This window comes from Diadema antillarum, unplaced genomic scaffold (assembly GCF_040938485.1).
Source record: "Diadema antillarum isolate AM-2024a unplaced genomic scaffold, OU_Dant_1.0 seq00000732_RagTag, whole genome shotgun sequence".
NCBI lineage: Eukaryota > Metazoa > Echinodermata > Echinoidea > Diadematoida > Diadematidae > Diadema > Diadema antillarum.
In genome coordinates this window covers 1,012,420-1,026,650 of record NW_027271633.1, presented here as the reverse complement: position 1 = coordinate 1,026,650, position 14,231 = coordinate 1,012,420, and the positions used below count along the sequence as shown (strand labels likewise).

Sequence of the window (14,231 nt, the reverse complement as noted above, 5' to 3'; positions counted from 1 at the left end):
TCACTGCTACGTACCGGAAATGCACAAATTAACTACATCCTTACTAGCAATGTCACTGTGCAGCATTCACAGTATACAAGACAATTACACGGCAATAATCATGTTTGTGAAACTTTTGTTCCAGTCATGAAGTCTTTCCGAACCATTGTCAGTAAACACGATTTTAAAGAAGTTTGCATTTTAAAAAGCTATTTGGCGTAATCGCTCATTCAGACTTTGGCTTAGTCGTTTTCTTCGAACGGGAACAGCAGCACCGGCAGACTATCCACCTGATGAAGTAAATCTCCAGTAAAGATATGGCTAGAAGAAAGACTAATATATCAAGAGAGTTATGTTGGATAAAGTTCATGTCAGCTGCTCGAAGGCGGAGGTGATCCCCGCCAAACTTGAGGACGTGCTCAACCCAGAAGACCACGGCATCCCGGGGCGGAACCGGCTGGTCCTTCATGATAGCCGCCGCTCGGGCCATGTTGGTCTTGTATCTGCGAAGAACAGGAATGTTTGAAGTTGGATTAGGATTTATATTCACTTTTGACTAACGCTGAAAAATAGTTGAGGAGACATTTCCCTCATCTTTCCACACTACTCGTGGTAAAACATGTAGCTCATCTGTCAACAATAACACAAATGATAGCCTAAGGTTTTCAGAAAGATGAATACTGTAGGGATAGCGTGGTGATAGTGTTGCCGTTCCGAAAGCATGTAGCTGACAGGTTCTATAGTCCAGTGGTTCCTTTTCCCGACATGTTTGTTAAATTATGGATCAGAACTTGCAAATTTCATGGCAGAGGGAGACAAATATGAAAAAAATCACTCCTCCTTTTAACTTTTACCACGCTGCTTTACCACGCTGCTTCCAACAATAATTCGTTGCTTAGAATCTTTTCAAAAATTACTTAGTGCACAATTTAACATTTCATGGAGGAGGTCCGCTCGATGAAGATGTGATCCATTGTATCGAACCGAACGTGATGTTTATAAGTTCAACCGTCCACTGAACAGGTAAACTTTCTTCGGATTTAAGAGGATCTCGTTGACGGCCACGCGGAATTCTTCCTCCGTGATCGTGTTCTTGTCGATGGAGAACCCGAGCCCTTTGCTCTCTACCCGAGCTGCGTTTGTCATCTGATCTGCGACTAGCGGCATCAGAAGGAGAGGCACTCCGTGACTCGTGGCTTCGTAAACACCCGCTGCCCCGCCATGGTAGATCAACATTCGCGTCTTCGGATGGCCTGCTCATCAATGGTGGAAGTTACATAGAAATACATATTTTGTTTTTCACTGTATCATAGGAAAAAGTCAGAATAGTTGAAATTATTGTTATAAAACCCACATGATTCAGGGTCCGACCATAACCTTTTTTTTTTTACCCTATTGTGGCCGGATCAGGCTAAGAAAGTCTTCGATTTTTTATTTTGACGGACAGAAAAAAAATATGGCCCCAATTAAAAGGAAACAGAACAATCCACTTTCAAACATTGTTCCTCAATCAGGATACAGATACCTCCGGGTTGTTGTTTTTTCTCTAATTGGTGACCTAATATCAATTCTATTAGCTCCGAGTGGACTGACGTCACGAAATAAACCTGTGCATTATTTCTTTTAGAAAAATACAATGGTTCTATAACTATTGTTCAATTACCTTCATGTGTTCGTTTTTTCCCTTCCCGATGTTATTTCATGTCAGTTGACATTGGTTTGTTTTATTTTGTTTTATATCGGTTTGTAGCTTAATCCATTATTTGCCGTCTGGTGTATTTTCTGAGGGTCCCATATTGACAAGCTTTGCTTCTTAGTGGGACCCTTCATTGCCACTCCCATCCTTAGTTCTTCTGTAATGATATAAAAAAAATACAATTGTGTTTTCTTCATCTGTTACTCATTTTCGTATGTACTTTGTTCAATCATATTTTGCAATAATAACAATATTATATACCCTCTGCATATACATTACATAAATTATGATTTCTCTGTTTATTTGATGGAAATGAAAATAAATTTGAATCTTGAATCTTGAATCTTGAATCAGCTACATGCAGAGCTTTCTCCAAAGCCAAACTATCAGAAGAAATGTTCCAAACACGCTGAACACGAGAAAAGAGCTTGTTTAAAGTAAATAAGTATTTGAATGCTTACTTGTGAGTTATGTAGAACGGCGTATATATTGTCATTATTACAAATTATTCAGGATACACTATAGTGGCTCTAATTTTCAAAGTGCCTCTACATCATTTGAAAGGTCTAACGAAAATTAGACACGAAAATATTTTAGGGACCTATAACGAGAACAAGAAACTCCATACCAAGTAGGTCATTTTGTGGCAGCCAGTCAGAGATGAGCGTGTTGTTGCCAAGGTTACGAGGTTTGGCTCCCTTGTACCTCCACAGCACCCTCTGCGGCAGCTCACTGAAAACTTTAGCGATGCTTTCGACAAGTATCTTATTGTCAAGCGACGTCACACCCGAGCCCTGTGAAAGTATAATGGTACCAAAGACATGTACAATAAAGCTCATTTATTTCAAGAGGTCTTTCAAATTCTTTAGGCAATTACCTGGAGTTTCCCTGAAAAAATGTTCATTAATTGTTTAATCCAGAGGGGAGGTGGAGGGTGCTTCTTAATCCTTGACGAATTTTGAGTAGTAGGTTCCCTTGTTAGGACTGGTGTGTGTAGCACTGCTGTGTAGCTCACCAATACATTAAGCGAATCTTAGTTTAGTCCCATATACAGTACTTTCAAACAATATTGCCCACACGCCCATGAAATCTTAGCAGACCGTCGCTGACATGATGTGACCGCGAGAAGATAGACAACCATTAGATAAGTCCTTCTTTATTGATAGTATATTAGTTTGGCAACGGAACAAACTTGTGGAAAATAGAAACGCTTGAACTTTGTCCACCCGTTTTGATATCATGCTTTCATGTATTAGCTAACACTAATAGACTATGCACCGCTGTGTACCTTCGAACTGCAATAGCAATTAACGGTTTAAGAAAGCAGATTTATACAATTTAGATACTGAAATACTACCTGATGATATTAGTATATAGTGGTATAATCAATTTTTCATCAATGTACCACTTATAATCGGAATCGCAATGTATTATATGACTGAAATCATGAGCTGCTTCAGTGACTCATGAGGTGAAAAAAAGTCGATTGGCCATTGAGAATATTATGCAGATTATGAATATGATCTAATATGTAATATAATTTACAGAAAATGAAATGTTTTTTTGTAAAGATTTTTGTTTAAAAATGTTAAGGGACGGATAGAATATAACCAGTTGCCATATGCCTTATTCTGTATGTGAAATTAATTTAAAAAAAAAATCGGTGTATGCAATACTTTTATCTATTTTATTGATGTATTTGGCAGCAGAAGGTATGATCTCATTGCCCATTCTCGGCACAATGTAGCCAGTTGTTTAGTAGATTCAGGGCACCCTCCTGGTATATTACATCAACTGATTGTACAGCAGGCTTCAGAGATTGAATTATGTTTCAGGCCCTTTTTGGAAACGTACCTTTCAAGGCGACCCTCTGTCCCCAGTTATGTTTCTTCCCCGTTTTAACCCTCTCCTGGAATATTTGATTCTTTTTTAAAATGTTAATATTGTTATGACCTCAACGGACACAAGGTCATCAATACCCCATGATATGCAGACGATTAACCGTCATATATAGTGTTATGAGAATAGTGTTATGAGAATAGTGTTATGAGCGATAGAATAGTGTTATGATAGAATAGTGTTATGAGCGATGTTCTCGAATCCCTTTTTATTGAATTGATAAATCCACGTGGAAAAAACATTATGATTGGTGTAATTTACAGGCCCCCTCGGTCAAATTTGAATGATTTTTTGACAGTTTTGCAGGATTTAGTACAAAATCCCATGATATCTATTAAAGATACATTTCTGATGGGCGATTTTAATATCGATCTCATGAAATGTAACTCCCGAAACAGTTCAAAAGAATTTATAGAAACATTAATGTCTGCTTCGTTTTTACCATTAATTTCCAAGCCTACCCGTGTCACCAGCCAATCGGCTACCCTCATAGACAACATTTTTTGTAATGTTCTTCCACTTCCTGAGTCTGGTATCGTCCTCTCAGACATCACTGACCATTTTCCTATATTTGCTCAGGTTCCAATTAAACTGAATAAACAAAATAATTATTATAAGCGTCGTAAGATTACTGCAGATAATCTTACAAGTCTCCAAAACAGTTTAAAAGAACTCGATTGGTCTTCTGTATACAACACTACCGATGTCAATTTGTCTTATGATTATTTCATATCTACTCTTACCTCCGAAATCGATAACCATATTCCCCTGCGTAACATAAAAAATAGATATAAGCAAATTCCAAGACTCCCGTGGATAACCCAGTCTATATTACGATCTATAAATAGGAAAAATAATTTGTTTTATAAATATAGATGTAATCCCACTGAAAAAAATAAGAAAAAATATGTTTCATACAAAAACACACTCACCAAATTATTGCGTACGCAGAAGAAACTTTTTTATGTTAATCAGATAAGCAAATATAAAAATGACATTAAAAACACATGGAAAACATTAAAGAATGCTATGAATACACCTAACAATTCATCTAATATTTCTGAAGTTCGGTGGGGCAATGCCTCCAGCAACACTCCCGCTGGCATGGCTGAAATTTTTAATGACTTCTTTTCTTCAATTGGAAAAAATCTTTCTCAAAATATTCCTCTTTCTAGTAAATCTTTTAGTGATTTTTTAGATACACCTAACTCTAAAACTATATTTTTTGACCCAACATATAAAGAAGAAATAATAAAGATTGTTGCCAATTTGAAAGAAGGTAAAAGTCCTGGCCATGACGGAATTGACAACCATTTGATAAAAAACATAATTCCTCAAATAGTGGATCCCTTAGTACATATTATCAACTCATCGCTTGCAACTGGCCATGTGCCAAATAGCATGAAAATTGCGAAAGTAATTCCTATTTATAAGAAAGGGGAGAAGGATGATGTCAATAACTATAGACCCATATCTTTATTATCTTCTATTTCTAAGATTCTTGAAAGAATAGTCTACATCAGGACAGTACGTTTTCTTAAAACCTGCGACATATTTTCAAACTTTCAATTTGGATTCAGGGAAAATCACAGCACAACACACGCACTACTTGCCCTCATCGACAAAGTCACACACGCACTCGACACACTTTCACACACAATAGGTATCTTCTTGGACTTCTCCAAGGCCTTTGACACGATTAACCACGGAATACTTCTCGCCAAACTGTCTCATTATGGAATACGTGGAAAGGCCTTGGAGTGGTTCACGAGTTACCTATCAGAAAGATCCCAATTTGTACATGTCAACGGCTTTGACTCTCAAAGTAAAACAATTGCATGTGGTGTTCCACAAGGGAGTTTATTAGGCCCATTGTTATTCATTATTTATATTAATGATTTTCATAGATCCTCGGAGAAACTATCATTCATATTATTCGCGGATGACTCTAATCTTTTTTTTTCCCACCCTGACCCAAATATCTTAATAAGAACAGTCAATGAAGAATTGATAAAGGTTATACAATGGATATACGCAAACAAATTGTCATTAAATATTCAAAAAACAAAAGTTATGCTTTTTAGTAATTCTTTAGATAGCCTCCCAGGCAATATAACATTTGATACTACTCCCTTAGAAGAAGTTTCTTCTTTTAAATTTCTTGGTGTTTGCGTTGATAACAAGCTTTCATGGAGGAATCATATTGATAACATATGTAAAATTATTTCACGTAACATTGGCGTAATGAATAGATTGAAATATTATCTTCCTTCATCTGCATTATTAACTCTTTATTCTAGTTTGATACTCCCTTATTTAAACTACGGGATTCTTGCTTGGGGTAATACATATCAGATGTTACTTGATAAACTTCTTTTATTGCAAAAGAAAGCGCTTAGAATTGTTTTTAATTTACATACCCGAGAACATACAGATGCTTTGTTTTCTGACCATAAAATATTAAAAGTAAATGATTTGTATGTGTTTCAACTTGGTCAGTTTATGTTTAATTACAATAGTACCTTTTTACCTAAAATATTCCACGATTTATTTCATCGAAACAGTCATGTTCATAACTATCCCACGCGACGATCCGACGAATTCCATCTTCCGTTAATGAGAACCGCACATGCCCAAAATACATTTCTTTATACCGGACCCAGACTTTGGAATAATTTAGATAATAGTTTAAAAGATTCCCCCAAATTTGTCACATTTAAATATAAACTCAGAAAACATTTACTTTCTACTTATAATCTTAGATAATTTAAATTGCTATAATTTATGTTTGAGCTTTCACCTGTCCTGATGTCGCAGCACTTGGCGTGTTCTGTGTGCAGACCTCTCTTCTTTCTTCTCTCCTTTTCCTTTCCCGTCTATTGTTCTTCGTAGACTTGTATATTGTTACCGTCTTCTCTCCTCTCGGTACTGTCTCGCGTCCAACAGTGTATATGCGTGTGGGTAATTGAATGTGTGTACGAATGTATTGTCCTTGTCATATTTCCCCGGTACACGTGGTTCAATGAACAGTGTCCGGGCACTATAGCATTGGTATTCTATATTTTTTTCCCGACCTGTGTATCTCAAAATAACTACATGTATATTGTTATAGAATAGTATATCATTCACTCATTATTTATCTAGCGATCCACGTCCGACAAGCTTTGCTTTTTAGTGGATCACTATTTTCCATGATCGAATTTATTTTCCGCTCGCCCACGTAGTATTTGTACAGTGTTCCTCTTTATTATTGTACATATATGTTGTTCTATAATTTGTCTCGTATATTACATGAATCTTTTGCAAGCGTTTGAACAATATCATTTAATGACATGTATACATTGTACTATGTTTTTGATTTTCGTTGATTGGAAATAAACTATGATTGAATTGAATATATACATACATATAATGAAGAGTATGTTCGCAAAAACCGATAAGTCCATTTTTGAAGATTTTGAAGTACGGTCTTTGTCATAACGTACAAAATAATACCTTTTTAAATTATATATTGGTCACTACATATAAAGCTACATTTTTGAAGTTATGGTCAAAAGAAGGAAAATTTTTCTCATTATTCTCTTTATTTTTCTTGACCTTTAATCGCAAATATCTCCATTTGGCAAATATGGAATTATCGGTTTTTGCGAACAAACTCTTCATATATAATACATGTATTAGAATTCAACTCCCACTGTCAGACCATGGGTCTTTCCCTAAAGCCTGTAAAATGTCTCAGTTTGTTAATTGGTAGTGTATTAGTGTAATATTCTATATTGGTATATTTGATATGGAATTAGATTACACTGAAAGAAGGTCCACTTAGTTTTTAGGACCACGGATATTTCCTCAGTGTGAAAGTTAATGAAGTTTTTTGATTTTGTATAAAACGAAATCAGAAAAATAAAATGCAAAGCATCGACCGATTATTGGTCCGTCAGGAAGTTTCCGTAAATGTCCGATATATATATATATATATATATATATATATATATTATTTTTTTTGTTTTGTTTAAAGAATCAATATAAATGTTATAATGATTGTTAGTGCTAAATATTAATACTGGCGCATTAATCTCACGGATGTTATTTGTATTGTGTATGTTCTTAAAATTTTGATTTGTAACTTTCGATGTATACCTGCGATTATCTAAAGGGATAATGGACCTGGTTATGTATAAACATTTTCTTGAATAAAGAAATGATTCAATAAAATGTTAAATCTCCATACAAACTTACCAATGTGAAAACAATGATACCGTGGTCTCCAGAACCTTCTACAAAGTCTTTCAATTCCTTTAAAAAAGAAATGATGATGATCATTAGAACAATTTCAGGAAACATCCAATGTACCGAGACCTGCCATAGAAGATTGTACCAAAGATAGCGATCTTTATTAGCATCTGGGCGCGACGAACAGTTACTTTGACACGTTAAAGCCACTGTTTACCATTAAGGGCAGTGAAGGAAAACAGATTTAATTTGTGCACGTTTGATGCACATTGTGTATAGTTCAGTTTTATCATAGCACATCCTACGATATGACATTTTTTCAGTGAAGCCACAAATATAAGGAGATATCACCAATAGTATTCTCTCAATAAACCATAACTGCAGACGTTATATATTCTAGAAAGATTTTGAGGAAACTATTGTTCAAATTTTGTATAATTGATAATATGCAACATTGATCATACTGGTTAAAAATGGAATATTTTGGAGCCATTTGGAAGCACTAAAGCTCATTTTCAACATTTTTCATTTTGCATGACAATCGTGAGATTAGTGATTAGGGCAAAAACTAACTGCGAGTTTTGAGGGTAGTATGTTGCCATGAGGTAGCTTTAATAATGTGGTGGAAGCAGTTCTTATTGCTTCTCGATTGATACCTAACCTAATTGGAATTTCTTTATAGTGACGAGCGGGAAAGTTTCCCTCCACCGCAATATTTATTAATAAATGTAATTTGACAACAAGTAATCGTAACTTATTAATGATTGTTATATTTGATAGGCTTTAGAATCTCTGCAATCTGATTGGTCAATTGTCACACATAAATTTTTACTGATGCAAACTGAGCCATGCGTCTGGTAAAATCCGAACGCATGGCTCAAGTCTTGTATAGTGTTGTAGGTGTACCGGATGGAAAATGGTTGTATTTCATGAATTTATGGACCCATTTTTATAACACAAATTATGCACAGTCATATTTCGTAAATCAGTGAGAATTGGAGGCCCTCGTTTAACTTTGGAACAGTCTAAAACCAACTCGCTGCGCTCGTGGGTCTACTTCCAAAGTTAAACTCGCGCATCCAATTCTCACCGATCCACTCAGTCCTGTGCGTCATTTGTATACTGTTCCCTAAATCCTGTCAAGTCGAAAAACCCCATTACTTTATGATCTGTGCCATATGAATGCAACTTCTATTGTCCCGCCTTTATTTATTTTTGCTGAAGTTGACTTAGATGTGACTGTACACGTAGAATGGCGATTTGATTTGATTTGATTTGATTTGATTGATTTGATTTATTGGTTTCAATTCTAAAATGTACCTTCGGGAGAGGCTTAGCAGGCTTTGCTGTGATGCCTCCGATAGGAATCCAGTTTGGAGCCGTCGGCTGAGCAAACTCGAAGGCGAAGTTGGAGTAAACCAGCCAAAGCTTGGATTCAGCCGTGAGCTGCCTGAGGCTGAGGTCAGGACGGATGTTAAACTCTCTCTTTATTCTTTGCACTGGGTATGTCGCGATATACTCCATCGTTGGCATGACAACGTAGCGGAAGAAGATGTTGGTGAGGCGCTCTTTGAACGACATCCGATCTGTGTATCCCAGAAAGAGAGTGAAAGGTACATAGGAGGATGGAATGGGAATTCCAAAATGATCCTCCGTTACAATAAAAGACCGTCGGACCGGTGAGATAACCACGTAGGGAACCTCAAGGTACTGCCCGAGGAGTAAATCACATCCCTCTATAGGCATGGTAATGATGAGGTCATATTTCTCTTTCCTGAGTTCATCCAAAGTGTCCGTATCATTGAACAGGGCCAAACATCCTTCGCTAAGCAAGGAGACCTTATCCCTAAAGGTTTGTATGACTCCTAAGGGCCCAACTTTACTCAGGTGATTCTGCAAGGAAGACAGACTGGCAACAATCTCCTCCAGTTCTTCCCTGGACCGGGGGCTGGCAAAGACCTTCTTGCCGGTGACCGCTGCGCCTGTGAGACCTTTGGTGATCTTATTCATCGGAGCGAGGAGGGTAACGCTGTGTCCCCTTTCAACCAGAGGTTCTGTTATGGCCGAAATTACGATGTGCTGGCTGGGGGTGTTGATGATGGATGTCATTGACAACAAGATCTTCGCCCCTTCGGTTGGCAGCGGACTGGCTCCGAAACCCGCAAAGACGAAGATGATACATATCCCTATCGTCTTGAGGTATGAGTTCCATAGCGTTGATCCAGCCATTCTACAGGTTACTGTCCTGTGAGGCAAACGATGAGTAGCTCTATCCATGTTTCCGTTAAATTGCTTTCCTGATCAGTGATAATAATGAGAGACAAAGACGTAGTGGGCACAGAACGTCCAAACTCTTCAGCGGGGCTAACATCAGAACAGCTTTCAAGCAAAACTCCTACTGATATCCACGTACACTGGCACAGCGTTGGTCTATCACAGAGCTATTATGACAGCTCAAGTGAAGAGGGAAAGATCATCCATGCAAGAAGTATACACTAGACATTGCGCGCAATTTGTAAAGACAAGTTTACACATGAGTTATCGTGCGTATATATGCTCACAATACCGTAATTGAAGTGCGAGGTCGAGAGTTTCTGTAAACTGACTTTGCTCTGATTGCTATGCAGTTATCTCTGAGAAGGAAACGGCAACGACGGCAGTTTACCTGTAGGCTTATCCAAATGAGGTACGAGTAATTCTTGATCAATGACGTTCACATAAGACACACATACAACTATCTTTAAGTCTTTACGCATTTACTCAGTTGATAAGTGGCGTTCTCTTCCGGTAACTCCTGATGACATGTACAGATGGCGGAAGTGTCACACACACACACACACACACACACACACAAATACAATACAGGCTAAGAGTGAAAAACATTAGGACCTGGTCATATCATAATACGTGAAGACTGCATGGTCACCGACCTCCTGCAACCAAAAATTTCCGATCAACATCGTCATTGCTTGATGGAAATAAAATTAATTAAATTGAATTGAGTTGAATTGAGTTGAATTGAATTGAATTGAATTGAATTGAATTGAACTTAATTGAATTTACAAACAATCGACGACAAGCCCCTAAATACTTATAGGGATGGTGCAGTTTTGGTTGAGATGGGGCTTCAGGTTTCCAACGTTTTTTGATGATGATTTTTTGAGGTAATGCGAAACCTCTTATGGAATATGAAAGGGTATATAATTCTAAGAGAAATAAAAAGTTTATTTGATAGAGATTGGTTTTGAAATGGCAGAGATATTCAAAACAAAGTGACCCTAATAAAGCTGGGACCACCTTTCATAAAGGCCCGGTCCCACTGGCCGATGGACACAAAACGTATGGAGAAAGGACACAGCGGACGAGCAAAATTTCGGGGGTGGCTCTATCCGCTTTCATCCGCTCCAGAAATTGGCGAAAATTTGCGAAAACAGAACGGAAAAGAACGGACGTGGGTAGTATGTAGCGGGGATGTTAAACGGATGTTCATCGGAAGCCTAGCGGATAAAAGCGGATGGAAGTGGATGACAGCTCCGAAGGGGTTACCGGGGATAATTGCGAAGCGGATGCATAGCGGAAAGAGCGGATGCAGAGCGGATGAAGCTTACATCCTTTCTATTTCCGTGCTACTAACGATGTACAGACGTTCCATGTACCTTATCTTTCTTCCTTTCTTCCGTTTTCAGCTGCAGCAGTTGTGAGTTGGGAGGACGCCCAGAGGATGCAAAGAGGATACAGCGGACGTTTAAGGGATGATAACGGACATACAACGTTTGTTGCTCGTATATATCGCGGATTTACATCGTACACGGCGGAAAGTTCATCCGTTCTAAAAGTTTTAAGCAGCTTAAAACTTTTTGCGCGGATGAAATCACCATGGACGGATGCTCGATGGATAGAGCGTATGAAACACGTATGCGATGAGTACACAGCGGATGCGTAGCGTTTTCCAACGGATGGCAAGATCTTTTTTACGTTTTACATCCTCTTTGCATCCGTAAGTTTGTTTGTTTGATAGATACTTTATTTTCTGCAAATCAATATACATTGTACATAAACTGAATAATCGTGAACATGGGAAATATACAAAGTATATTTGAAACAGAGTCGTTTCACTTGCATAAACAATGATATAAAAGGAAATTAATGATATTACAGTATGCATGTCTATGCAGCTGGGATTACAATAACAATATTATATTTAGGAAATGATAATGCAGAGGGCCGCCATTGTAAGCATTGCTTGAAAAGATGGCCGGCCCGAGGAAAAGGTAGGTAGGTAAATTGGTAAACAATACAAATTCTGCTGCGAGGATAGCAGGGGAAAATAAACTCTGATGTGTGAAGGTGGTGAATGTGCGTGCGAGTGCAAGTGCAGTGGGACCGGGCCTTTAGGATCGCTTTGTTTTTTCTTTGTGGATATCTCAGCCATTTCAAAACCGATTTTCATTAAATAAACTCTGAATTCCATTTAAATTGTATGCGACTTAACATTTCATAAAATAGTTTCTAAGTATCTGGCAAAAAAGTCGAAAGCTGAATTCTCATCTCAACCAAAACCATACGAATACTGACCGTCTGCCAACCGGGTGCCGACCAATTTTCAACACATTTGACGACGGGTTGGGAAGTATAACCTTCAGTAATGGAAGATCGCGTGTTTGGTCACATTTTCAGAGAGAGCGAGCATGAACACAAACCACCTGCCCATAGTCTGAACGATAAAGGCGTGATCTGACATACCGCAATGGCGCCCCCACTCTACTCGTTACAGAATCTGGTGAACTGCAATGATGGTGGGCAGCAGCATGGACCTAATATACAATTAAGGACATTCATCATATCGTTAATCATTTCATGCACCTGTACATCTCAAAAGCGCCAGAAGGACATTGTCAACATGCTTCACTGCTTTGATCCCATCATCGTCGCCTCCAGCAAGCCGGAAGAACAAGACGGAGATTCGAGAAATCTAAAACTACATGCGAAGAAGAAAATAACTCACAAAAATCAAGTAAAGCAAATGTGTAGTTGTGGTGTATATGTTAGGAAATCATGCCTCAAACAATTTTGCTTGGGAGAAGCAGGCAGTCTTTAAAACAAAGGTAACATTTTGGCAGAATGATTGTCATTTGCGATCTCAATATTTCACTATTCCGCAGCTTATTCCAGAGCAAAAAGGGACGGTAGGCAAGGTCTTATGCGTGTGCGAAAATGTGCGAATCAGCAATTACCCATCTTTTGACACAAAATCTGTCATGTTCTCAGGTTTTGCTGCTCCTCATCATCTGTATTTATTCAAAGACGTTTCCGTCTGAAAAAAGGCACATCAGCGAAACAAGACTGAAATGAGGGAAACGATTCTTTTGTTAATGACGATACATGATCACACAATCGTTATTGTCCAGACACCTTAATGTATACTCATTAAGATGTACATAATCATGTTTTGGCGACGAAGATTATATCAAAGAAAGGCTACCGTGAACAGTCCATGTTATGGTCCATGGCAGCAGAGAGTCATCGGAGAAAACCGAAACCCAATTTAGGCCTATATATTTGGATTAAGTGTAAGCAGCAACATCAGTAAGACGCATCGGTGAAAGTTTTAGGAAAATTGGACAACCCAATTGAAAAGTCAACAGCATGAATCTTTAAGATTTCGGTGACATCATCATTGAATATAAGGAGACTAGGCCTACTACATTTCATGAATCAGATGTCATTGTGGACAACTAGTATAAAGAAAATGTTAAGAAAATTCCTGATAATTTCACTTTCTACCACCAGTTACCACAATGAAAAAGCGCTTGACTTATTTACCTCTTTCAGAAAGTAAGGGGAATGATACTAACATGTCAGTTACAAGTCGATGGAATATGTACTTTCATGAAAAATGAAACTTTCTGAAATTCTGGTAATGTTTATTGTTTCCCATAATGACGTCATGAAGTAAACTAGCCTTATCCGATGATGACGTAAGTCATAAAAAGTTATTGAGAATAAAATATATATAGAGAGTGAAATACATCGAAACAGGTTAACGGTTAACTTAAATGTGCAACACTGGTTTTCTTAATAATAATAAAAAATAATAATCACGAGCACTTGTCTTTTACGCAATTAATGAAAATAAGATTTCACGTATCTTCAATCCAAAAGACAATCTCAACAAATTTAAGTGTGTGCTATTGCTTTTTGAAGGACATCAGTCATTATAGCGCACCCAAAGCACAAATGCCCAACAGATGAACATAAAAAAGCGTCCCTCTCACTCTGAATGAAGCTATAAGACAAGCTGTCATATTACTTTCTACTTTTTATCTCTCCATAGGGTTGTTGTCATACTTCTATATATACATACTAATGATATCTAATATGACCAGAAACAAAATAATGTATTTGAGTGTTATAGTTCCGTGAC

At 37.6% G+C, this 14,231-nt stretch overlaps 1 protein-coding gene across 1 annotated transcript; it reads right to left on the bottom strand.

Moving 5' to 3' along the window:
* Positions 1-205: 205 nt before the first annotated feature.
* Positions 206-10,084, bottom strand: LOC139738286 (UDP-glucuronosyltransferase 1A6-like). Its single transcript, XM_071648930.1, has 5 exons — positions 9,128-10,084; positions 7,814-7,870; positions 2,304-2,469; positions 1,001-1,232; positions 206-482 (listed from the first exon to the last, which is right to left on the bottom strand). The coding sequence occupies exons 1-5, from the start codon at positions 10,082-10,084 to the stop codon at positions 206-208; spliced, it is 1,689 nt and encodes a 562-aa protein (XP_071505031.1).
* Between the last annotated feature and the right edge of the window lie 4,147 nt (positions 10,085-14,231).

Coding starts and splice junctions, on each gene's coding strand:
- LOC139738286 (XM_071648930.1), bottom strand. CDS start 10,084: ATGGATAGAGCTACTCATCGTTTGCCTCACAGGACAGTAACCTGTAGA. Junction 2,470..7,813: donor GTATCATTGTTTTCACATTG/GTAAGTTTGTAT, acceptor ATACTTTCACAG/GGCTCGGGTGTGACGTCGCT. Junction 1,233..2,303: donor GCCACAAAATGACCTACTTG/GTATGGAGTTTC, acceptor ATTGATGAGCAG/GCCATCCGAAGACGCGAATG.